Genomic DNA, 24,905 nt, shown 5'->3' on the forward strand with positions numbered 1-24,905 from the left:
GCGAAAGCGGTTCCGGGGCGGAGATATACGTCGTGGGTTTTAGCGACTAGGAATCTCACACACTTGTGGACTGCGGACCCTCACAAGTGTCTCATGAAAGATTTCCCACATTCCCACGTAAAAAAGAAATTATTATTATTTCCTTGCCTTTTATACAATTCTTCAAGGAACTGATCTATGTTGTCTTCTTTATTACCAGTGTGGAGCATATACTTGCAACAGATCTTGTATTCCTGTCTCAAACTGGATCCTGCATATGTTCATTCTGTCATTTATCTTCTTCATCTCCTCCACAAATTCCAGGATATCCTTTTTCATTCTTACTCCATTTCCAACATCCTGTCCTCTCCCCTCTTCTTCTCCATTTGGATTCACTAAAATCTGAAAATGGCTACACCCTTCTAACAGAGTCAGGAAGATGTTACTTGCCCCTATTTGGATATACAGTCACTCCCATAAATATTCGGCCACTGATAAAATCCACGGAAAAGTTATGACAATAATGCAACCATGAATAGAATGTGAAATCAAATGTGTCCAAGTAATGGAACTACATGTGGTTGCTTATGCAGAAGAAGAATCACGGACCATTGATGTGTAGTATGTTGCACATGGGTGGAATGACACGCCTCAAATATATTCGGTCACCCTAAAAGGCCAGGATTGCCGCTTTGTTCGTTGACAGCGACAGGGCATATATTGTTGCAAAACATTCAGTCAGTAGTGCAGTGCCGCAAGACACGTCATTTGCTGCAGTGTTGCAGACTAGTATAAACACACTACCACGTTTGAAGAACGCCAGCTCATGATATTCCATTGTGCTCGAGGTAAATTGCATAGAAAGTTATCGCAGATGCTCAAAATAAGCAGAACAGTTGGAGCAAACGCCTGAAAGGCCTTACATCTGAAATGCAGACCAAGAAGGCGGACAGAACGAGAAGAATAGTTTGTGCTTCGGAATGTCAAACGAAATCCGAAAATTAGTGCCCTGAAACTGTTAGCAGCTGTTTTAGAGGACTGTGGAAAGAATGTGGGTTGTGAAATCGTGCGAGGAGCACTGCGAAGGAATGAGTTCTTTGAGAGAAGAGCTAGGAGGAAACCATACATTAGTGCAGTAAATAAAAAGAAACGGCTTGAGTTAGCAAAAACCTGCGTAAGCAAACACCATTGCTTGGTGGGAGAATGTTTTATTTTTTGATGAGTCAAACATCAACGTCTTCGGATCCGATGGAAAGCAATTGGTGTAGCGGAAACGTCACGAAGAACTGAAAACAACCAACGGTAAAATATGGTGGAGGAGGTTCAATGGTGTTGGGATGTGTTGCATCAAACGAGGTTGCTGCACAGAGTTTCAAAGAACATACGTTGACAAAAGAGGGCTATTTGGCTATCCTAAAAACAATTTGCAAACAACTTGGTATACAGTGTACTTTCGAGTTCTACCAAGATAACGACCCCGAGCGCAAGTCATAACTTGTCAGGGAGTGGCTGCTGTACAACTACCCGAAGGTTTTGGAGACTCCACCACAATCACCCGACCTGAACCCCATCGAGAATGTGTGGAGTCGAATGAAGGCAGCTCTAAAATTGCGGCCGCCAAGTTCCCTCACGGAATTGAAGAGGAGAGTGCTACAAGAATGGGCGACATTAAGCCCTGATTGATATCGCCAGTATGCCGAATCAACTGGAAGAGGTCATAAAACATCAAGCTGGACCTACGAAGTACCCCATATGTAACAGGGTTGTCAATTATGCAAGTTTATTTTGCTTTTTGTATAGTGGCCGAATATTTTTGAGACGGCACTGGAATTATTGCTTTTATTTATTATATGACATGGCGTACTAATGACTGCCAGAAGAGTTTGACTTGCATCACAATGTTTGTAGAACATGGTATTATGTTTTCCTACATGTTTCATTGTATTATACGTTATCATTATAGTGTAAGAATAGCTACCCAATGAAAGTATGTCAAAAATCAGAGTGACCAAATATTTATGGGAAAATCTGTACTGTGATACAGGATGCCCACTTCTCTCAGCTCCCCCAGTATCTGAAGAATGGCGCATCGTCTGCAGAGTCACTCTTAATATTTTCCAAGGCTTTGCCATTCTCGCACTCACTGTAGGCTGTTGTTATGACGGCACTTCAAAGCTAACTGCTAGCAAGGAGTACAGGCTGCTCCTAATCTGAAGACCAGATACTTTGTGTAGCCGCTCCACTAGGGTAAAGATACAATCTTTAATGGGATTTCAGAGGCACTTCCCTACTGCCTGATGACAGTGTTAGGTTACCGCAAGTATGGTCTTCTCCGTTTTACTTCTGGCCAGACTAGATATAGTCATATATAAAATACTCGCTTTCGCTCGTTGGGGGCTCCGCCCCCAAACCCCCAATTCCTCTACATTAGGAGTGGTCATATGGAAAATTACTCGGACAAACCGGTACGCCGTTACGAAAAGTGGACTTCCTCACCAGGCGGCCCATATATTCGAGGACATATATGGTCCTATAATATTATCTCGTCCAGCATATTCACAATTTATAGCAAATATAGGGTAAACGTTTCAACCTGGTGCAAATTACATACGATTCTCATAATATGAGAAAGTATTTTCCTAACATAATCAGCAGCTATAGTCTTGAACTTGGTAGGTATATCGTGGTTGAAACGTTCTACATTTTCGTCCCGTGATGTTTTGTCGTATCGGCATTGGGTACACCAAAGATTGGTTTAGAACTTTAGATTAGGAGTACAGTGTCCACATATTCCTTTTGTTTTTCCATTCTTACATGGTGCTAGATTCATCCATTTTCCTCACATAATGACCCACAGATGTTCCAATGAACCTGCTGAATTTCATGATTCTATCGGTCTTACAAGGCATAAAACAGTAAAATTAATTATGGAAAATCAACAAAATTGACGAAAAATCTGAAAATGCAGCTCTATCTAATGCATAAGGGATCAAGATACGACTAAAAGTCATGGGACCGAAGTTGTAGATCACTTCATGATGTCCATTTGGCGATACAACTTACCGTTTAGCTACAAAAAACCTCGAAAGGATGATCTACACCGTCATGAAAATTGCCTCCACTTTTCAATAATTTTTGGAGGTAAAATGTAAAACATTGAAACTTTTTGGAATTTATCTATCAGTTGCAGGTCAAGAGCTGTAACTCTGCAAAATGTTAATTTTCTAGCGCACTACAACATATCGTCTACCATTTAGTTTAGGGGAGGGAAGTAAAAATTACAAAAAATTGAACATTTGGAACTTTTCCATAGCTATCATGTTGACAAAAATACCTCACCTGGAAGTGATCAATCTTGAATGTCAGTCAGTCAGTCAGTCAACCATATGGTTTTATATAATATAGATAAGCATTGAAGATGTGCACGTTTATAAGTGTAGAACTTCATTTGGAAATTTACTGTGGTGGAACGGTTGGTCGTATCGATAAACCGATTGCAGCAACAGACGGCCCCTTTAGTGGCCTACATTTTTGGTCCTAAGACGGTTTTTTTGTATCTGGGCTGTTTATAGCACAGATAGAGGTAAATGTTTCGATCCAGGTCAAATTTTGTACGTTTTTCACCCAAAATTTGAGTCCACCATTTTGTTTGGGCTGGGGCCTAAATATAAAAAATTTAACTTTTTGTATTTTTTCCCCGGGTTACAGTCTAATAGCTATCAGACTGCTGAATTTCAAGTTCCTAGCTGATATGGAAGTTGGTAAACATTAATGTCAGTGAGTGAGTGTGTCAGCCTTCAGGCTTCATATAATAGGGATATAAAAGATAAGAGTCAGGGAATGTGCACACTAAACTAGTGCTGAATTCATTTGGAAATTTATTGCAGGTAAGTGGTACGTCATATCGAGATATGAACTGTGCCATCAGACGACCCTTTTAGTCGCCTACATTTCCGTCTCAAGGCATTTTGTCGTATCTTGGCTATTTATACCTTAGAAAGAGGTGAACGTTTTGATTCATGTCCAATTTTGTACCCTTTTCACAAGTTGAAAAACAATTTTGCCAACTTAGCAGGCAGCCACAGTCTTGAAACTTGGCAGACGATCGACGATGAAACGACCTACAATTTTGGTTATCTGAGGTTTTGCCGTATCTCCATCGGCTTTACCACTGATTGCTTAAGAATCCTAAACTAGGCTGAAACTTGAGTAGTGTTTCCGCATATTCCTTATGATTTCCCATAGATTCAAGGGAACTAGATAATGAAAATCGGTCCACATATGGCCAATGACCGTGCCAAGAACCTGCTGAATTTCGTGCATCTATCTGTCTTATGAGTGTGTGAATCAATAAAATAATATATGGAAAATGAACAAAATTGACCAAAACTGGGAAAATGAAGCTCAATCTAAGGTAGAAGGTGTCGAGATACAACAAAAGTCATAGGACCAAAGTTGTAGATCTCTTCATTCCAGCAACCAGAAGTGCTATTCATTTTTTGACAGACATTACAGTTTAGACACAAAACACCTCGAAAGGAAGGTCTGCACCAGCATGAAAATTGCCTCAATGTTTCGATATTTTTCAGGGGGTAAAAAGTTACACATTGGAGCTTTTTATAATTTCTCTGTCGGTTACTAACAGCTGTAATTTTGCCAAATTTCAAATTTCTAGCACACCCGAAATTTGACTCTGCCATTTTGTTTGGGGGACGGGCTAAATATGAAAAATTTGAACTTTTTGGAATTTTTCCCGGGTTACAGCCTAATAGCTATTAGATTGCCGAATTTCAAGTTCTTTGCTCATCTGGAAGGGTCTAACACACCTGAAATTTGAGTTCGCCATTTTGTTTGGGGGGGGGGCAGCTAGATATAAAAAATTTGAACTTTTTGGAATTTTTCCTTGGGTTACAGCCTAATAGCTATCAGACTACCCAATTTCAAGTTCCTAGCTCATCTGGACGTGGGTGAACATTAATGTCAGTCAGTGAGTGAATCAGTTAGCCTTCTGGCTTTATATAATAGGGACTCGCTTTCGCTCGTTGGGGGCTCCGCCTCCAAACCCCCGGGTACTCTACATTACAAATGGACATTTCGGAATAGACTGTGGCAAAACGGTATGTCACATCAACAAACGGACTGGCTGGCATGTTTGGTGCTAATATATTTTCTCGTATATTGGCGATTTATTGTATGGATAGGAGTAACCTTTTATGATCTGGGGCAAATTTCACAAGTTGAAAAATGATTTTATTCACTTAATAGTCAGCTACAGTCTTGAAACTTTCATAGGACCATATTTATAGATCTCTTCATTCCAGGGACAGAAAGTGCTATCCAGTTTTGTTTGGAACTACTGCTTAGGCAGAAATTACTTCAAAACAAAGGTCTGCTACGGCATCAAATTTGCCTGAATACTTTGATATTTTTCAGAGGTAAAAAGTTAAAAGTTACAGTGTAACAACTATAATTTCGCCAGACTTCAATTTTCTGGTGCACCCAGAAACTGCGTCCGCCGTTTTGCTTGGCGGATAGGGGTAAAAATAAAAATTTAAACTTTTTGGAATTTTTCACTGGGTTACAGCCTAATAGTTATCTGATTGCCAATAGGGCCAGGGAATGTGCACACTAAATAGTGCAGACTTTCATTTGGAAATTTATTGCTGCCAAACAGTAGGTCGTATCGAGAAACGGATTGCGGCATCATCAGACGACCCTCTTAGTCGCCTATATCACTATCTTATACATGTTGTTGAACCTCTGCTATTTATACCATAGAAAGAAGTGAACGTTTCGATCCATGTCAAATTTGGTCCGTTTTTCACAAGTTGAAAAATGATTTTGCCAACTTAGAAGACAGCTAAGGTCTTAAAACTTGGCAGGCAGGTCGACGGTGAAACAACCTAGAATTTTGGTTACTTGAGGTTTTGCCGTATCTCCATGGGCTTCACCATAAATTGCTCAAGAAACATAAATTAGGCTGCTTCCACATATTCCTTCCGCTTCCCCATACATTCAAGGCAGCTAGAATAAAGAAAGCTGTTCTACGTATGGCCAATGATTGTGCCATGGAGTGTGCTGAATTTCATGCATCTATCTGTTTTATGAGTGTGTGAATCAGTAAAATAATTTATGGGAATTTAACAAAATTGACCAAAACCGGGAAAATGAAACTCAATCTGAGGTAGAAGGGGTCGAGAGATGACAAAAAGTCATACGACCGAAGTTGTAGATCTCTTCATTTTATGACATGAAAGTGCAATCCGTTTCTTGATAGCAATTATGGTTCAGTCACAAGATAGCTCGAAACTAAAGTCTGCACCGTCATTAAATTTGGCTTCATATGTCAAACTTTTTAGTGGGTAAAACATTAAAAATTTGAACTTGTTGCAATTTCTACGTCGGTTACAGGCTTGGAGCTAGAGCATTGTAGGGCACTGCATCATGGCGTCCGGCATTTTGTTTGGGGAGAGGACGGCAGAAATTAAAAATGTGTATTTTTTGGAATTTTTCCGTAGGTTGCAGGCTAATAGCTATAATATAGCCAAATTTCAAGTTTCTAGCTCATCTGGAACGGTCTAACCCAAAATTAGAGTCCGATACTTTGATTGGGTGGTGGGGGGATAAATATGAAAAATTGGAATCTTTTGGAATTTCTCCTTGGCTTTCAGCCCAATATCTATCAGATTGCCGAATTTCAACTTTCTACATCAACTGGAAGGGTCTAACACGGAATTTGAGTCCAATATTTTGATTGGGTCGGGGGAGGGGGCTAAATATGAAAAATTTCAACTTTGTGGAATTTTCCCTTGGGTTGCAGCCTAATAGGCTATCATATTGCCGAATTTCAAGTTCCTAGCTCCCCTGGAAGTGGGCAAACATTAATGTCAGTGTGTCAGTAAATCAGTCAGTCAGTTAGCCTTCTGGCTTCACATAATAGGGACTCGCTTTCGCTCGTTGGGGGCTCCGTCCACAAAGCCCCGGCTACTCTACATTACAAATGGACATTTCGGAATAGACTGTGGCGAAACAGTATGTCACATTGACAAACGGACTGTGCCAACGGACGGACCTTTTACTGGCTGGCATGTTTGGTGCTAATATATTTTCTCGTATATTGGCGATTTATTGTATGGATAGGAGTAACCTTTTAAATCTGCGGCAAATTTCACAAGTTAAAAAATTATTTTATTCACTTAATAGTCAGTTACCGTCTTGAAACTTTCATAGGACCAAATATATAGATCTCTTCATTCCACGGACACAAAGTGCTATCCAGTTTTGTTTCGAACTACTGCTTAGGCAGAAATTACTTCGAAACGAAGGTCAGCTACGGCATGAAATTTGCCTGAATACTTTGCAATTTTTCAGAGGTAAAAAGTTAAAAGTTACAGTGTAACAACTATAATTTCGCCAGACTTCAATTTTCTGGTGCACCCAGAAATTGCGTCCACCGTTTTGTTTGGTGGGCAGGGGTAAAAATAAAAATTTAAACTTATTGGAATTTTTCACTGGGTTACAGCCTAATAGTTATCTGATTGCCGATAGGGCCAGGGAATGTGCACGCTAAATAGTGCAGACTTTCATTTGGAAATTTATTGCTGCCAAACAGTAGGTCATATCGAGAAATGGACTGCGGCATCAGATGATCCTTTTAGTCGCCTATATCACTGTCTTATACATGTTGTTGTACCTCCACTATTTATACCATATCCCTTTCAGACCGTGAACGCACAATTGTGCGAGTTCGTATTTTATTTATCTCTGAGCTTATTTGATGTTTTCTTGGCGCTAGACCAGACTGCAGTGCTTGTGCGGGACACATAGCATGTACTTCAGTTGTTTTTATTTAGCGCTTGACCACCAGGGGCCAGGAAGAAGAGTTTAAAAATACAGTTCAACGGCAAGATGGCAGGAAGCAGTAATGCCTAAGATAAGTATTTATTTATTGCATTCATATTAATCTAGAAGCTCTACTGAATATCAGAATATAATCAATGAAGTGTGTAAATTGTTTAGCGAACGTAAATTGTGAACTTACAACATTGTATGTGATACCATGAGGTTTTGAATGTTGATATGCACAAGTGTACGGGCTAGGTTTCCCTGCAGGCAATGCATGCAAGAGTGCTGGGTGCTGCCACCAAAAGACTGTGAAGGCAGAACTCGTACTCTACGTGAGAAATGTAATGTATAATTTTAATTGTTTAAAATACATTGTTCCACACTGTAAAATAGAACATTTGATCATGTACATGTGTATATTCACATGTACTGAGCTGAATTCTCTTATTTTTTATTTTTCGTAAGTAGTGAATCAAGTCCTGACACGCACAATTGTGTGGGTTCTGTTTTTTAGCTGAAAGTTCTCATTTTGTAAAATAAACTGTAAAAATATGTATTTGAGAGCATTTTAGTAAGTTTTTTACGTACAAACGAAAATTCACACCTCCACGTTTCTTTCAGAGCTGACGACAGTGTGCTGCTGCCAAAAGGGCAGTAAAAGCAAAACTCGTCATCAGTGTAGAAAATGTAACATTTACTTGTGTTTGAATGAAGATTTAATTGTTTTAAATTATTCCCCACTGTAAAATAGAACATTTGATCATGTACATATGTATATTCACATGCATTGAGGTAATTTTTCATGCACAATTGTGTGGGTGCTTTTTCTCAAATGTTAAGTTTTACTTCGTAAAATAAACTAAAAATATATATGTATTTAGGAGCATTTTAGTCGGTTTCTGACATACAAACCAAAATTCACACCGCCAGTTTTCTTTCAGGTCTGAAAGGGATAGAAAGAAGTGAACGTTTCGATCCATGTCAAATTTCGTCCGCTTTTCACAAGTTGAAAAATTATTTTGCCAACTTAGAAGACAGCTAAGGTCTTAAAACTTGGCAGGCAGGTCGACGGTGAAACAACCTAGAATTTTGGTTATCTGAGGTTTTGTCATATGTCCATGGGCTTCACCATAAATTGCTTAAGAATCATACATTAGGCTGATATTTGATTAGTGTTTCCACATATTCCTTCCGTTTTTCCCATACATTCAAGCCAGCTAGAATAAAGAAAGTCGTTCTATGTATGGCCAATGATCATGCCACAGAGCGTGCTGAATTTCATGCATCTATCTGTCTTATGAGTGTGTGAATCAGTACAATAATTTCTGAAAATTTAACAAAATTATATATATAAGATAAGATAGAGCCAGGCAATGTGCATGCTAAATAGTGCAGACTTCCATTTGGAAATTTATTGCGGCCAAACGGTACGTCGTATCGAAGTATGGATTACGACAGCACACGACCCTTTTAGTCTACATTACTGTCTTTGGCATTTTCTTGTATCTTGCCTATTTGTATCATAGAAAGAGGTGAATGTTTCGATCCATCTCAAGTTTCGTCCGCTTTTCACAAGTTGAAAGAATGATTTTGCCAACTTAGCAGACAGCTACAGTCTTGAAACTTGGCAGGCTGGATGACGATGAAACAACCTATAATTTTGGTTATTTGAGGTTTTGCCGTATCTCCATGGGCTTCACCGTAAATTGCTTAAGAAACATACATTATGCTGAAATTAGATTAGTGTTTCCACATATTCCTTCCGTTTTCCCACACATTCATGGCAGCTAGAATAATGATGGTCGGTCTACATATGGCCAATGGTCGTGCCAAGGAGTGTGCTGAATTTCGTGCATCCATCTGTTTTATGAGTGTGTGAATCAGTAAAATAATTTATGGAAATTTAACAAATCTAAGGTAGAAGGAGTCGCGATACGACAAAAAGTCATAGGACCAAAGTTGTAGATCTCTTCAATTTAGGAAACGAAAGTGCAATCCGTTTGATAGGGATTACCGTTCAGCCTCAAGATAGCTCGAAACGAAAGTCTCCACCATCATTAAATTTGGCTTAATATGATGTAGATGTTGATTACCATAGGGAACCTAAAATATTTGTCCCAAATGAGTAAATTTATAATACCAATATAATGGTCCGTTAGCACACGAGGGCGAAATGCAGGCAACCAAGAATGAGTTCGCTGGAAAAATTTATAATGTCCAATAACGAACCATTATATTGGTATTATTTGGCTTAATATTTCGAAATTTTCAGTGGGTGAAATGTTAAATATTTGAACTTCTAGCAATTTCTACGTCAGTTACAGGCTAGGAGCTAGAGCTTTGCCAAATTTTAATTTTGTAGGGCACTGCATCATGGCGTCCGCCATTTTGTTTGAGGGGAAGAGGCAAAAATTAAAAATTTGAATTGTTTGGAAAATTTCCGTAGGTTGCAGGCTAACAGCTACCACAATGCCAAATTTCAAGTTCCTAGCTCATGCCGAAGTGGGTAAACATTAATGTCAGTCAGTTAGCCTTTTGGCTTTATATATATAACAAATAGGGATATCATCATCATCATCATCATCATCATCATCATCATCATCATCATCTGCAGTTTCCAGCTGTTTGTTGGGTCTGCTTATAATAGGGATATATTAATGCTTATTTTAGGTCATATTATAATTCTTTTCGCCATTCTGCAAGTATTATTTGCATGTTTTGTGCCAATAATGCCAAGTGATTTTGTTTGGTTATTAATTTCCTTTCCTTAAGAAATATCTTGCAGTTAAATGAAGTTTGAAGTTAACTGGTTTTGTGAGCAGTATGCTGTCAAAATAAAAAGGACAGAGGATTTTTAGGAGAGAGGCCAGTTGCTACTGGTCATCCCCTTCATCCTTCCTGAACATCCTCTGACAAGCTGTTACCAAGTAGTAATTCTAATAATAATTACATTTATTAGCTTTGCTTGTAGTACAGTCAGAAACTGCTGCCAACTATCAGACGCATGCGCACATTCAAATTCACATTCGTTGTAGTGACTATCACAGCTGCTGACTACCAATGTGTTGTTCGTACAAGGTTTTCAAACTGCTGGAACTGTTTCTGATGCTGGATGAAAACTCTTTCAGTCAGCGAGTCAGAATTGCACCCGCATACCCAGTATCATGTATGTTCGTTTCATAGCTGTCCAGAGAATTAATTCACGGCCGTGATTAGTTGCTCAAGTAACCTACAAAATAAGTAAAATTCACCAAATATAAGAATACAGATATAACCCCCACTTCTGTGTTTATGTGTAAGTATATACATATATTTCAGACTTTCAACTAATACTATTTAGTCATTCACATTGTTATCTTACTGTTTCATCCATTTTTAAACTTGAAGTTACGAATAAAATACTAATTTCTGAAGCTCACAGAGTACAAAACATGGTTCAAAAAAGCAGACGTCTCCAACCACTTCCGTTCGTAGTTGAAAATAGCTCGCCACGTTTTGAACTAGTTGCCAACCATGCATGTGCATATGGACAATAAATCAAACTATCACAGATTTGTTCTACGAACAAACTTATTAACTACCTTTTTATGGTTTTCGGAGATGCTTAGGTGCTGGAATTTTGTCCCTCGGGAGGTCTTTAATGTGGTAGTAAATCTACAGACGTGAAGAACTTTCAAATACCACTGGACCAAGACGGGATCGAACCCACCAACTTGAGCTCACAAGGCCAGAGCTCTACTGTCTAAGTTCAGTGGTTATTCTAAGCTGTCAGAGATTGTTGACAACCTGACAAAACTGTGAAAGCATTAACTAATTTTTTCTTTACCTCTCAGAATTATTTTTTTCTTCTCTACAGTAAAGTGTGAATTCAGTTAAATATGTGTTCTTGTTTATTGGTGTACCGGGCGGTACACCTCTACACCGTTTATTTAAAAATTGCGCCAGTTGAAACTCCTCTTCTGGAGGAAGGTTGAACTTTATCTATTCTATTAATTCTCTACTTTCTCAGAAGATGTCACCACGTGGAAAATTTTGAGTTTTTGAACTGTGTCACTTTTGATGTGTTTTTGTTTCGCTTGAAGTAAGAAGTGTGAACTTTCTCTTCTAGAGGACATTACTGAAGATCAACAATAGCGCACCCTCGTGCGGAGTCAAAGAACTATTTTGTTGGAGAAATCTTTATTTCAAAAGTTTGTTTCTTGTTAAATTTCTTTCTGTTATTGTTTAAGTTGGCTGTATACCCCTCTTTTTCCCCTTGTTTTAGATTTATCCAATCCCGAATTTCTTTTAGTAATTTCTGACCAATCTGGTGTATCTTCCCCCAACTTGTATCTGTTGCGGGGTCCTATCCAATAAAAACATTGTGGGCGGGTGTTTTCATTCCCCTAACGCCTAGAAACTTCCGCGAGAGTATATAAACTGCTGATTTTGGGGTCTCCGGGCCACTTCTGTTCCATCTTTCAGTGTATTAAGTACATAGCAGGAGGCGGGAAGCGCCTCTTTCTTCTTCAGCCGTTCAACACCAGGTAATGGCCTATTAATAACTTCTTTTCTTGCTAGGTCGGCAGTTTAACACTCGCGGCGGGTTCGAAGCATTTCCATCATGTAACCTTTTCCTAAAATGTAATTACTCTTTTCATCTTTTTCTTGTAAAGCTACATATTGGGATAGAGAGTGCTAACCCTCTCGAGCTCCCACTCACATTTGTTTTGAGGTGAACTTATTTTTTTTCAAACTATTCTTCGTTTATGTAATGTAAAGCGTTCTTCTCTAGGTCACCTCTGTAGTATGGGATTAGCCCTTGCGTTAGCGGCCCAGAGCCAGATTAGGTTTTAAAAACAAAGTGTATTAGGAGTGCAAGATCGCCTCCTCTCAAATTGTTATTTTAGAGGTCATGTAATCAACCTTCTTTTCATGTAATAGACCTCCGTAGGTTGGGTATTTTACCCCTGTGAATACGTCCTTAGAAGGACAGCTTGAAGGTAGAGTTTGGTGTGGCCTTGTGATAGGCTTACAATTTTGAGAGCGGATCGCTCTTTGAAATTTGTTTCTGTATGCCTCGTGCAGGCTTTATGTGTAATGTTTGGAGCCAGTGCTCCTGGGCATGAATGGGGTTTTCTGCCCCTTGGCTAAAATTTTTTTTGGAGTAAGGCGGGGCTGATTGCCCAAGAGTTATGAAGTAAGGGCACTGAGCCCGAATCCAGTAATATCGTACCTACATTTTTGCTACTCTGTACCTGTTATGATTGTTATCTCTTGTCTTTGAAAAGAAAATATAACCTAGTTAAATTTTAAATTAATTTTACATTGCACGTTAATTTCGTAGCTTGAAACCCATTCACACCCGCACCTTCTTTCACCTCTACCTACCACGGATATCTCCGTAACAAGTGGTAGCAGAGCGTGGTTGAATGGGTCTCAATTTAGCCCCTTTTGACGGCTAAACATTGCTTTGATTCGAACTCTAACAATTTTCTCAGTTGCTGGAATTTCTTGAGTTTTTCAAAATTGTTCTGTCATCATGCCCGGCCCTCGCGATGTTCTCCTCCTTAACTACTTGCGCAAAGAGGAGTTGATATACGAGTTAACTATCAGAAATGTGCAATCTGGAGGCACGGTTGCAATCGACACCAACAAGCTTAGAGAGTCCCTTGATTTGCCCATTTCCATCCCCAATTTGGGAGAGAAAGAAATTGATGACTCTCTTTCCACGATCGTCGAGAATATTACTGGGCTAGCATCTGTAGTCAGCTTTTTTGATGAAAACGATCCGTCTCCTAATCAAATTAAGCGTGTGCAAGGCAGGCTGTATCACTTTGCAAATAGAGTTAATGATCTGTTGTCTCTAAAGGTGAATGACGTTCAGAGGAAGGACGCTAATACGCTCCTTGAAACTATTTCTGAATTGTCTAATAAGGTCACTCAATTGCTAACCGGCGAAGTTCCTCCCAAATCTGATCAGCCCACCATAGTGAATGTAAGTAGTGAGGAAGAACCTGCTAAGGGAGAAGGCAATAGGATAACCGTTGCTGCTCAAACTATCTCTGCCCCATTGGACAACGAGTCTGAACGCCGCACATCGTTGAACAATGTACGTGCTGAATTAACTTCCTTGCCATTGAAACCTTTACCTACTATGTCGCCCGGGTTTAGCAGCTTGCCTCATCCATTGGCAATGTTGCTCAGAGGTATATCCAAGTTTTCCGTTAATACCACCAGTGACGTAATTTCATTTTTAAGATTTCTAGTGGAATTTCAGGATCATGCCCTTGTGTTTTCTCTTTCCCCATGTCAAATTTTGCAAATTATCTATCCTTATGCTATTGGGGTTCTCTCAGATAAAATAGTAAGAGCCATAGCTGAACAGTCATCTATCGAAGATTTCCATGCACATCTGCTTGCAAATTTTATTCCTGCCCGCGCGAGGTCATCTCTTATTCAGAAGTACTATTACCGTGTACAGCGCTTGGATGAAAACTTGGCTGATTTCATTCAAGATATCAAATTCTACACTAGGGTGTTTGCTCTGCACTTTCCTGAAGATCAGATTGTGCAGGCTATTGTAGAAGGTATTTCGCCATCCTACAGGTCATATTTGTGTTTCACGGCGTGTCCGCAAACCTTCTCTGAACTTGAAGCATTGGCCGTCTCAGCGGAAGGAGTTAGATACGCCGATTCTTTGCGTGTCGCGAAAGAACCCCCGCCTTCCTTTAGTAACACTCGGCCTCCACCTCGCCGACCAGTCAATCCCCGTAAATGTTATGCGTGCGGGTCGCCTGACCATCTGCGGAATAAGGGTCCTCTGATCAAGTCAAGTGGGACAAGGAATGGAGCAGGGTCATCACAAGGCTGTTTTAAGTGTGGGGCCTTCTCACATATCGCCAAGAATTGCCCAAACTCAAATAGCACCCCCTCCTGCTCAACTTCTGGTGCAAATTCCAGCTATGCCAATAATAAAAAGTGACTAGTGGCGTCGGCTGAGCCGACTAATCCATCTTCCCGAGACTTAGCCCCTAGTAAACAGGTTGTAAATGCAGAGAACGACCAGCCTTCAAATTCATCTTTTGAATGCCCTAAAGAGTGTCTTAGGATTGCGGCGGATACCCCCGCACCTGTTCCTTTTCTTAAGATTGAGTTAAATAACGAGCCTATAACAGCTCTCTTAGATTCAGGCAGTGTTTGTTCCATTATTTCGGCTGATTGGTATTCTAAATTGAAATCTGTTTGTAAACTCCCTGACTATGACTCATCTCCTGTTAAATATGTTTCGGCTAATTCATCTCCATTAGAAATTCTAGGTTCCTTACATGTCAAAATTCGGGTTTTTAAATTTACCTGGAAGATCAAATTGTTTGTGGCCAAGCGTTTGTCTTGCCCCATCATATTGGGAGCGGACTTCATTTCTCACACTGGTCTTGTGCTCGATCTCCAGAGTAGGTCGTGCACATTCAAATTTGCGTCCAATTGTAGAATTCCCTTGTTAAAGTGTAATTCTGTATCATGTTCATCTATTTCGCCTACCCAGGATGAGATGTTGTTAGACCTTAGACATCTACCTGAGGAGCAGGCCGATAGTATTCGGAAACTGTGTCAGTCGTTTCCCGAGGTGTTCTCTGATACTCTTGGTGTTACTGACCTTATTGAATACAAAATTGAGATCACGGATTCGATTCCTGTCCGTTTTCCACCGTATAGGCTATCTCCACCTAAAATGAAGGCTCTGAAAGAAATCATCGATCAGATGTTGAAGGATGGTATTATTAGGCCCTCTAAGTCAGCGTATTCTTCGCCTATTTTTCTAGTCCCGAAACCCCAAGGAGGCTTCAGGCCTGTCATTGATTACAGGGCTCTCAATCGGAAGGTGGTGTTGCAATCTGTGCCCCTTCCCGACCTTCATTCTTGTTTTTCATGGTTTCGTAAGGCCAAGTTCTTCACGATCTTGGATTTGAATCAGGCCTACAACCAAATTCCCCTTGCCGAAGAGTCTAAACATCTTACAGCGTTTGCCACGGACTGGAATTTATATGAATACAACCGCGTGCCTTTCGGGCTCCCCACGGGGGCAGTTGTGCTCACTAGGCTACTAGATAGGGTCTTTTCCGACATCAAATTTGAGTACTTATATCACTACTTGGATGATGTCGTCGTATTTTCCGAAACCTTTGAAGAACATCTAGATCATCTGCGAGAAGTTCTGAATCGCCTTCGTAAGGCTGGGTTAACTGTCAAGTTGTCCAAGGTTGCCTTTGCTAAGCCCTCTATGTCATTCCTAGGGCATATTGTGTCACCCGATGGGGTAGCTGTCGATCATTCTAGAACACAGGCCATCCGTGATTTTAAACCTCCTAAGGACATCAAAGGTATCGCTAGATTCATTGGTATGGTGAATTTCTTCAGGAAGTTTATTCCTAACTTCGCTAATAGAGCGGCGCCCTTAAACCTTCTTCGTAGGAAAGGCATCAAATTCGAGTGGGGACCTTCTCAACAAGCCGCTTTCGAAGATCTTAAATTAGCTCTCTGTAATGCCCCTGTACTTGCTATGCCTGATTTCTCGAAGAAATTCATCGTCCAAACCGACGCGTCGTCGTCGGCGGTAGCTGCAGTCCTTCTTCAAGAGACTGAACTAGGGAGGCGCCCCATCGCCTATGCATCTAGGACTCTCTCGGCTCAAGAAGCAAAGTACTCCATATATGAGCTTGAAGGTTTGGCAGTTTTATTTGCCTTAGAAAAGTTCCGTCTCTATCTGGAACATGTCAAATTCGACTTGGAGACAGATAATCAAGCCTTAAGCTGGGTCTTAGGTAGGCCGCGTCGTACTGGTCGTATAGCCCGTTGGGCCATCCGTATTTCTGCCTTCCAATTCGATGTACGACATATCAGAGGTACTGAAAATGTTGTTGCTGATGGACTCAGCCGTATGTTTTCTAACGACGTCGAGACCCATGAACCTGTCGACAGTTCATCACCTTCCGAGTCCATACTATCTGAGGTTAATGCCATCCTAACAGATGCTCCCATGCTCTTTAGGGATATCGAGAAATACCAACGTGAAGATCCGACGCTGGGTCCGATAATGGAAACCCTTTCTTCTGGGGAACATGTCGTCCCTTATGTTCTGAGGAATGGTGTTTTATGTTGCCCATCGAGGCATGATAAGATGATGAAGGTTGTCGTGCCAGCGGTTCTTGTGCCTATGATCTTCAAGTATTATCATGAGACCCCATTAGGAGGGCATCTTGGAATCTTTAAAACCCGTGAAAAAATTCGTGAAATGTTCATTTGGAAAGGTATGGACGGTGAAATCCGTGAACTTGTAAAAGCTTGTAAATCTTGTTTGCTTAGTAAACCCACCATGTCCACCAAGGTAGGCCTTTTGTCTTCGCATCAAGCGTCGCGCCCCATGGAACGCCTGTATATCGATTATGTAGGACCCTTCCCCCAGTCAAAGGGTAATGCTAACAAGTTCATCTTGGTGTGCGTAGATGGCTTTACTAGATTTTCCTGGTTATTTCCGACTAAGCTGGCTACCGCTCAGTCAACCATTACTTGCTTAAATTCTATTTTTGCTTCTTTTCGTCCGTGCCAATACATTGGATCTGATAATGCTAAAGCTTTTACATCAAATCTGTTTCGTAAATTCTGTTTTGACTTGTCCATCTCTCATGTAACTACATCTGCTTATTACCCTCAACCATCTCTGGCTGAACGGGTTAACCGTAATCTCAGGTCCGCACTTATTGCCTATCATCATGAAGATCATTCTAGGTGGGACACGTCCCTGCATTGGTTAGCTTTTGCTTTGAATTCGGCGGTTCATGAATCACACAAATTTACTCCAACTTCTTTGATGTTCAAGTCTGTTCCCAACTCGCCGCTCTCTAACCTCTGGTCTTTGAATGACATTCTCCCCGAGACAATAGATCCGGATAACATTAAAGATCTTTGGAAGAAGGCTAAAGCCAATCTTAAAGTGTCTCATGAAAAGGTTAGGGAAAGGTATGATCGTGGACTGAGACCCACCACTTTGAAGGTAGGTGACCAGGTTATGGTCAAAAATTTTGTTCCCGCGGGCAAGCTTGCCCCCAGATTTCATGGGCCTTGTATCATTCTCGATTTTCTTACGCCGGTTACCTTATTGCTAAGTAATCCAGCCACCGAGAGGATATTTAGAGTTCACCTGTCCCAGGTGAAACCGGTGTAATTTCTGTGTTAACTTGCTTCATATTATTTTGAAAGGATATGAAGGTTATATTTTTTTTGAGTTTCACTTTTAAGGCATTCTGCCCCTTCTGTAATATTTTGGTTTTAGATGTAAGCCTTGTGTAAAACCTGCCCCGACCCGTTAAACTGCCATCCTGTTCTTGCCACGGCCATTACCACGCTCCCGTCTCCTGCTCCACCTTACACTGTGGCTTCATAATAGTAAATGCCATGGATATCTACACGCCGCTGGCCCCTCAACCTCTCCACAAGCCTGTACCCTCAAAGAAGATGATAGTCCAACACAATTCTGCCGCCTAGCTTTAATGTTTCAGCGCCCCCGCAGCCGCGCAGCGCCGTGCAGCGACTGGGGAGGGGGATGGGCCCCCTCCTCTCCAGCGAGGACGACATGTGCACGGCGAGCCGGAGCTCTCCTCCCGGCCAAGGCTGATGTGCGGCGCACGACCTGCTACATGCCCGCAGCCTGTATCTGTTCACCGCGGGCGCGGCGTACTTCAACACCTCTGCTCCCCTCATAGTGCGGGCGAGCGGTATCTCAGGGTACTTGAGGGGTCCGAGCGGCCTCCGCTGGACGCAAGCTGCAACGGCCGGTCTGGCCATCCGACTCAATCTACATCAACTACATGGACAGTCACCATAAGCAATAACTACACTTGGGAATTCAACAACAATATTTGGTGGACATTGCAAAATTTTTCTTCACCTTTAAGTATTAAAAGTTTATCTTCAGAAATTCAAATTCTACAAACATAAAGACTTTCATTCACCTGCAACAACAACATTTTGAAAGTGAATTAAGAAATCTTGTAAATGCTTCTGCTATCTATCTTCGTATCAACATCATTACTTGGACTTTGTTTCAAACTGATTTCATGTGTCACCCCTGGAGGAACTTTTGGGGGGGGAGGTCTGTACCGGGCGGTACACCTCTACACCGTTTATTTAAAAATTGCGCCAGTTGAAACTCCTCTTCTGGAGGAAGGTTGAACTTTATCTATTCTATTAATTCTCTACTTTCTCAGAAGATGTCACCACGTGGAAAATTTTGAGTTTTTGAACTGTGTCACTTTTGATGTGTTTTTGTTTCGCTTGAAGTAAGAAGTGTGAACTTTCTCTTCTAAGAGGACATTACTGAAGATCAACAATAGCGCACCCTAGTGCGGAGTCAAAGAACTATTTTGTTGGAGAAATCTTTATTTCAAAAGTTTGTTTCTTGTTAAATTTCTTTCTGTTATTGTTTAAGTTGGCTGTATACCCCTCTTTTTCCCCTTGTTTTAGATTTATCCAATCCCGAATTTCTTTTAGTAATTTCTGACCAATCTGGTGTATCTTCCCCCAACTTGTATCTGTTGCGGGGTCCTATCCAATAAAAACATTGTGGGCGGGTGTTTTCATTCCCCTAACGCCTAGAAACTTCCGCGAGAGTATATAAACTGCTGATTTTGGGGTCTCCGGGCCACTTCTGTTCCATCTTTCAGTGTATTAAGTACATAGCAGGAGGCGGGAAGCGCCTCTTTCTTCTTCAGCCGTTCAACACCAGGTAATGGCCTATTAATAACTTCTTTTCTTGCTAGGTCGGCAGTTTAACACTCGCGGCGGGTTCGAAGCATTTCCATCATGTAACCTTTTCCTAAAATGTAATTACTCTTTTCATCTTTTTCTTGTAAAGCTACATATTGGGATAGAGAGTGCTAACCCTCTCGAGCTCCCACTCACATTTGTTTTGAGGTGAACTTATTTTTTTTCAAACTATTCTTCGTTTATGTAATGTAAAGCGTTCTTCTCTAAGTCACCTCTGTAGTATGGGATTAGCCCTTGCGTTAGCGGCCCAGAGCCAGATTAGGTTTTAAAAACAAAGTGTATTAGGAGTGCAAGATCGCCTCCTCTCAAATTGTTATTTTAGAGGTCATGTAATCAACCTTCTTTTCATGTAATAGACCTCCGTAGGTTGGGTATTTTACCCCTGTGAATACGTCCTTAGAAGGACAGCTTGAAGGTAGAGTTTGGTGTGGCCTTGTGATAGGCTTACAATTTTGAGAGCGGATCGCTCTTTGAAATTTGTTTCTGTATGCCTCGTGCAGGCTTTATGTGTAATGTTTGGAGCCAGTGCTCCTGGGCATGAATGGGGTTTTCTGCCCCTTGGCTAAAATTTTTTTTGGAGTAAGGCGGGGCTGATTGCCCAAGAGTTATGAAGTAAGGGCACTGAGCCCGAATCCAGTAATATCGTACCTACATTTTTGCTACTCTGTACCTGTTATGATTGTTATCTCTTGTCTTTGAAAAGAAAATATAACCTAGTTAAATTTTAAATTAATTTTACATTGCACGTTAATTTCGTAGCTTGAAACCCATTCACACCCGCACCTTCTTTCACCTCTACCTACCACGGATATCTCCGTAACAATTGGTACAAAAATGAATTCCATTTATTCTACTCTTATAGGGCAAACAATCTGCTATGGCCAACAGCACAGAGTTAATGCTCAGTAAAAAACTTGAGAATGATGAATAAAATATCTCTAAGTAATTTTCTGGCAATATTTCAGTTTTTTAGTGTCATATTACCAAGTTTTAAGGTCACAGAAATCTGAATCCTAGTTATAAGTACAATATTACACTGTTCAAGGGACGGTACACTCTACCCATGATCCACAAAGGGAGCTATGAAATGGGAAAGATCTGGACCATTTGATTATCATGCTGGATCCATCAACACAGACATATAGCAAGTATTTACCTGTCCTTCAACTTTGAAAGTACAATCACTCCACTGAGAAGTTTTGAATAAAGTCTGTATTCTCTCCAATACAGTCTCTTTGGAAAGTTGCCAATCCATTATCGTAGCAGCAGTGTTAAACCACGTCACCTGCAACAAATAATGGAATTACGAAACAGCTTACACAGCCGCTCTTAAAACCTAACTCTTGGAAATCATGACCCAAATATGAAGCCAGTGAAAAAATTATAATTTCTTAACTAAAAGTCCATTTCATTCAGCTGATATAAATTACAATATCAATTCCCTTTCCAAACTAAATTTTAAGCAGACATCCAGTCCTAAATTCTTTACAGCCCTATGTGTGGTTCGATGTCACACTACACATTGAATGCTCTGCTGTATAATATTTTTATAGATTTACTTTAAATTGTTGTGCAGTGATTCTAATCTAATGATGTCTGATGTTCTTGTGTGTGCAATATTGTATTTTTATCACTTTTTCTGGATACAGTGTTATAAATATGATAATATATATTCCACCATCGTTCAGACACAGTTGAGGACACAATGGCCATGCAATTGAGAGCTCTCAACTTATATGTTCTGTAATATTTTGATAATTTCCTTTTAAGTGTTTTGTTGTTTGTGCTACATGTTCACTTTTTTATTTAATCACAGTGCCTTTATTACGATCTTTAGTCAGGATTATGTATACAACCTTCACATTACAAAGTGACAGATTGTTTATGATTGCTACGATGATGGTAATGTTAGGTTATGACTGAGATTCCAAATTAAATCATTGTTTTCTTCATCAATGGAGAAGTTGAATATGTAAAGAAATTACTAGTTCTTTCTCACAAGTGAGAGATCAAAGGCTTACACTACTACAAGCTAATGCTTTACAGCCAACAACATGGCCACCAGTAATCTTGCTGAATAACATTTCACTACTGCAATTCGTCTTGCTACAACCAACTTTGAAATTATTATTTACGAGCACTTTTTTTTTTTTTTTTTTTTTTTTTTTTACAAGTTGCTTTACGTTACACTGACACAGACAGGTCTTATGATGACGATCCAACAGGCAAGGGTTAGGAGTGGGAAGGAAGCGGCTGTGGCCTTAATTAAGGTACAGCCCCAGCATTTGCCTGGTGTGAAAATATGAAACCACGGGAAACCATCTTCAGGGCTGCTGACAGTGGGGTTCGAACCCATTATCTTCCGAATACTGGATGCTGGCCGCACTTAAGCAACTGCAGTTATCAAACTCAGCAATATTTATGGCCAACAACATGGCCATTAGTTTGCCAAAGAGATAAATGCGTTATGTAATAAGTGCTTCACATTCAACAACATGGTTGTTGACTTGTCATAATTATTAAATTAATGAGAATAATGTTACCTTTAGTTGGGGAGATACACCGAGTGTTGGGCGGTGGTAAATAAGCGGACTCCCTAAGAAGGCCAACGGCATCGGACGGAAGAACCCTCTTAGGTGGGGTTAATGGTCCCCTTTGTGGAGGAAATGTCACTGTTCTCCATGTTAGGAGCAGTCTGGCAGATATGGGGAAGGACACGCGAACCCAATGGCTTTGCTCAATTCTAAATGTTTGAATCTAATATTAAATGTAATTCCAGAGTTTCAAGTCCCCCAATCAGATTTGGGCGAAGAGGAAGGAGGAGGGACAGCAATCAGATTTGGGCGAAGAGGAAGGAGGAGGGACAGAATTGACTGAGAAGCCTTGAATCACATATATCCACTTTCCAGAGAGATAGTGTATGGAACTTGAAATGTGAGAGGTTGCCTACAGACTGGCAAATTGTCAACTGTTGAAAGAGAAATGACACTGCATGGTGCAAGGTTTCTTGGGACTGTGCAAGACACACTGGGCAGGTGCTGGGCATTTCGTCACTGTCAATGGAAATACAATATATTTCTTTGTACATAATCACCAAAGCCAAAATTGTGTAACAATCGTTGTTCCAAAGACACGGTGAAGTGCAGTCATGGGATACTATCCAGTTAATTATAGAATTATTTGCATTAAGTTAAATTCAACACCTTGTAAATTAAATATCATACAGGTGTATGCACTGAAGATGAGTACAGGAATTCTACAGCCCATTAGCACGTTCTCATCATTCAAGGTGACTTCAACGCCAAGACTGGTGACACACCATCTGATAACCATCTTAATTCGCAGGTTGGTCGCTACGGACTTGGGACTAGAAATGATAGAGGAAAGCATCTTGTGCAGTACTGTGTAGATAAGGATACGGTTGTTATAAAAAACTCTCTCAACATTACCCTTTTTGTCGTCGATATACGTGGCTATCCCTTGGAAACAGGGTATGAAATCCAATTGATTTTATCCTGATCAGAAGTCGCTGGAAATCCTCCAACTTAATCAGCAGAAGTTATCCAGGTGTTGAATGTGGTTCAGACCAAGTCCTTGTCATCATGAGAATGTGAATGAAACTTAATATCACAGCAAAGTTACGGGAAATAAAAATTTACGATACTGCTCTCTTAAACTTTGGTGAAACTATTCGTCCCAAAGTGCAGACATTAAGGGCCAGTTTCACAGTATACACTTAAGCTTAAGAGATCTTAAACTACACACAAGTTTCATAGTAGACAGTGCAAGTGGTATCAGCCTACCACAATGTTATCTCAAGAAGATGACTTCTCATATGCAGCAGAGAAGAAGATCAAGACCAAGAATATTTACAACGCACCCAAATCATTTTCATGTGTGGAATGACAGAGAATTCTACGACAGATTTTGCTTAAGTAAACAGTCTGCAATGATGGTAGCCTATTAAAAATAACTGGTGATGCTATTAAACATAAAAACCGACTGGTAAGTACCTGTATAATATTTACTCAAGTAATTGGCCTATTAATTAATATACATACATACTGTATAATATTACATTTGCAATTGATGCTTTTATTGAATTCATGTAGTCACATTAGCAACATATTACTTTACATTTGAGGAACAAAGCTCTCTCCCCCGAAACAATCTTCCTCTTACCACTGAGGTTACATGCAAGTGGCAGCACGTTAATTACAGTCGCAGATCTCTCTGGCGCCTCGAAATCGACAGCGTGCAGAGCTGTGAAAATTGTTTCACACCACATTGCTCTGCTCAGGGAAAGTTCCCACCACTCAGGAAGGAAGGATGAAACTTGCATAAAACGCGCAGATTTCCTCGTGTCATCGGATCTCTAGACTGCACTCACGTCAGAATTGTATCACCATTATGATCAGTTAATATTAATATTCTCTTCTCTCTGTACAAGTAAATTTTGTATCACTCTTAGCTTTGAGGTTATGTTGTGCTCAGCTCAATAGGTGAAGGATGGATACACTAATGTACACATTCAACTTCTACACTTAAAACATAACATTGGAGTTTAAAATTTCAGTTGAAATGTTGCATGTGAGCATCGAAGCATGTGGTCATCATCATCATCATCATCATCATCATCTGCAGTTTCCAGCTGTGGTAAAAGTCTGAAACACAGTCCATGAATAAACTTAGCTTTCTACCCTTGGTTGTGTACTCTTGCATGTATCCATTCTGTATTTGTAGGCCTATGATATGTAACTTACCTTAACAGCTGCAGGATGGGTACACCAATGTGTATATTCAGTTTAAACAGTTAAATTTTAAACTCCAAGGCTGAGTTTTAATTTTGAAGGACGCATGCATGTCTTAAGGGAACCTGAATGTGAAAAAAATTAAATTTTGGTTTTTCACTTCTGTGAAGAGACAGAGTTTTCCTGAATCAAAAAATACATAATATCAGACATGCCAACTTTCAAAAGTAAAAAATCAGGAGAAATTTGGCAGCGAATCACAACGTATTACGACAAATCACTGATGGCAGTACATGTACTTATTCATTATAATTCAATACATTAACAATTCTATTTGTCCTATATATATATTTCATCATTTATATGCGACTACTAAACACTGGACATGCATGAACTGTAGGAACATGTGACTTATCCTTCAACATGGTGATCACATTATGACTAATTGTTGTTCAACACACCCGTAGCTGACTTAACCCTCTTCAGAAACTCGGAACTAAAATTTTTCTCAAAGCACTTGCCTTGCTA

General features: G+C 40.2%; 1 protein-coding gene across 1 annotated transcript in view; it reads right to left on the bottom strand.

Moving 5' to 3' along the window:
• LOC136877161 (BTB/POZ domain-containing protein 2) overlaps positions 1-24,905 on the bottom strand; it is a 76,371-nt gene that overhangs the window by 13,658 nt on the left and 37,808 nt on the right. The window contains exon 5 of the mRNA XM_067150974.2: positions 20,783-20,911. Within this exon, the coding sequence (XP_067007075.1) occupies positions 20,783-20,881 (99 nt within the window). The 5' untranslated portion in view covers positions 20,882-20,911. The remainder of the gene's footprint in view (positions 1-20,782; positions 20,912-24,905) is intronic.

This window comes from Anabrus simplex, chromosome 7, assembly GCF_040414725.1.
Source record: "Anabrus simplex isolate iqAnaSimp1 chromosome 7, ASM4041472v1, whole genome shotgun sequence".
Taxonomy (NCBI): Eukaryota; Metazoa; Arthropoda; class Insecta; order Orthoptera; family Tettigoniidae; genus Anabrus; species Anabrus simplex.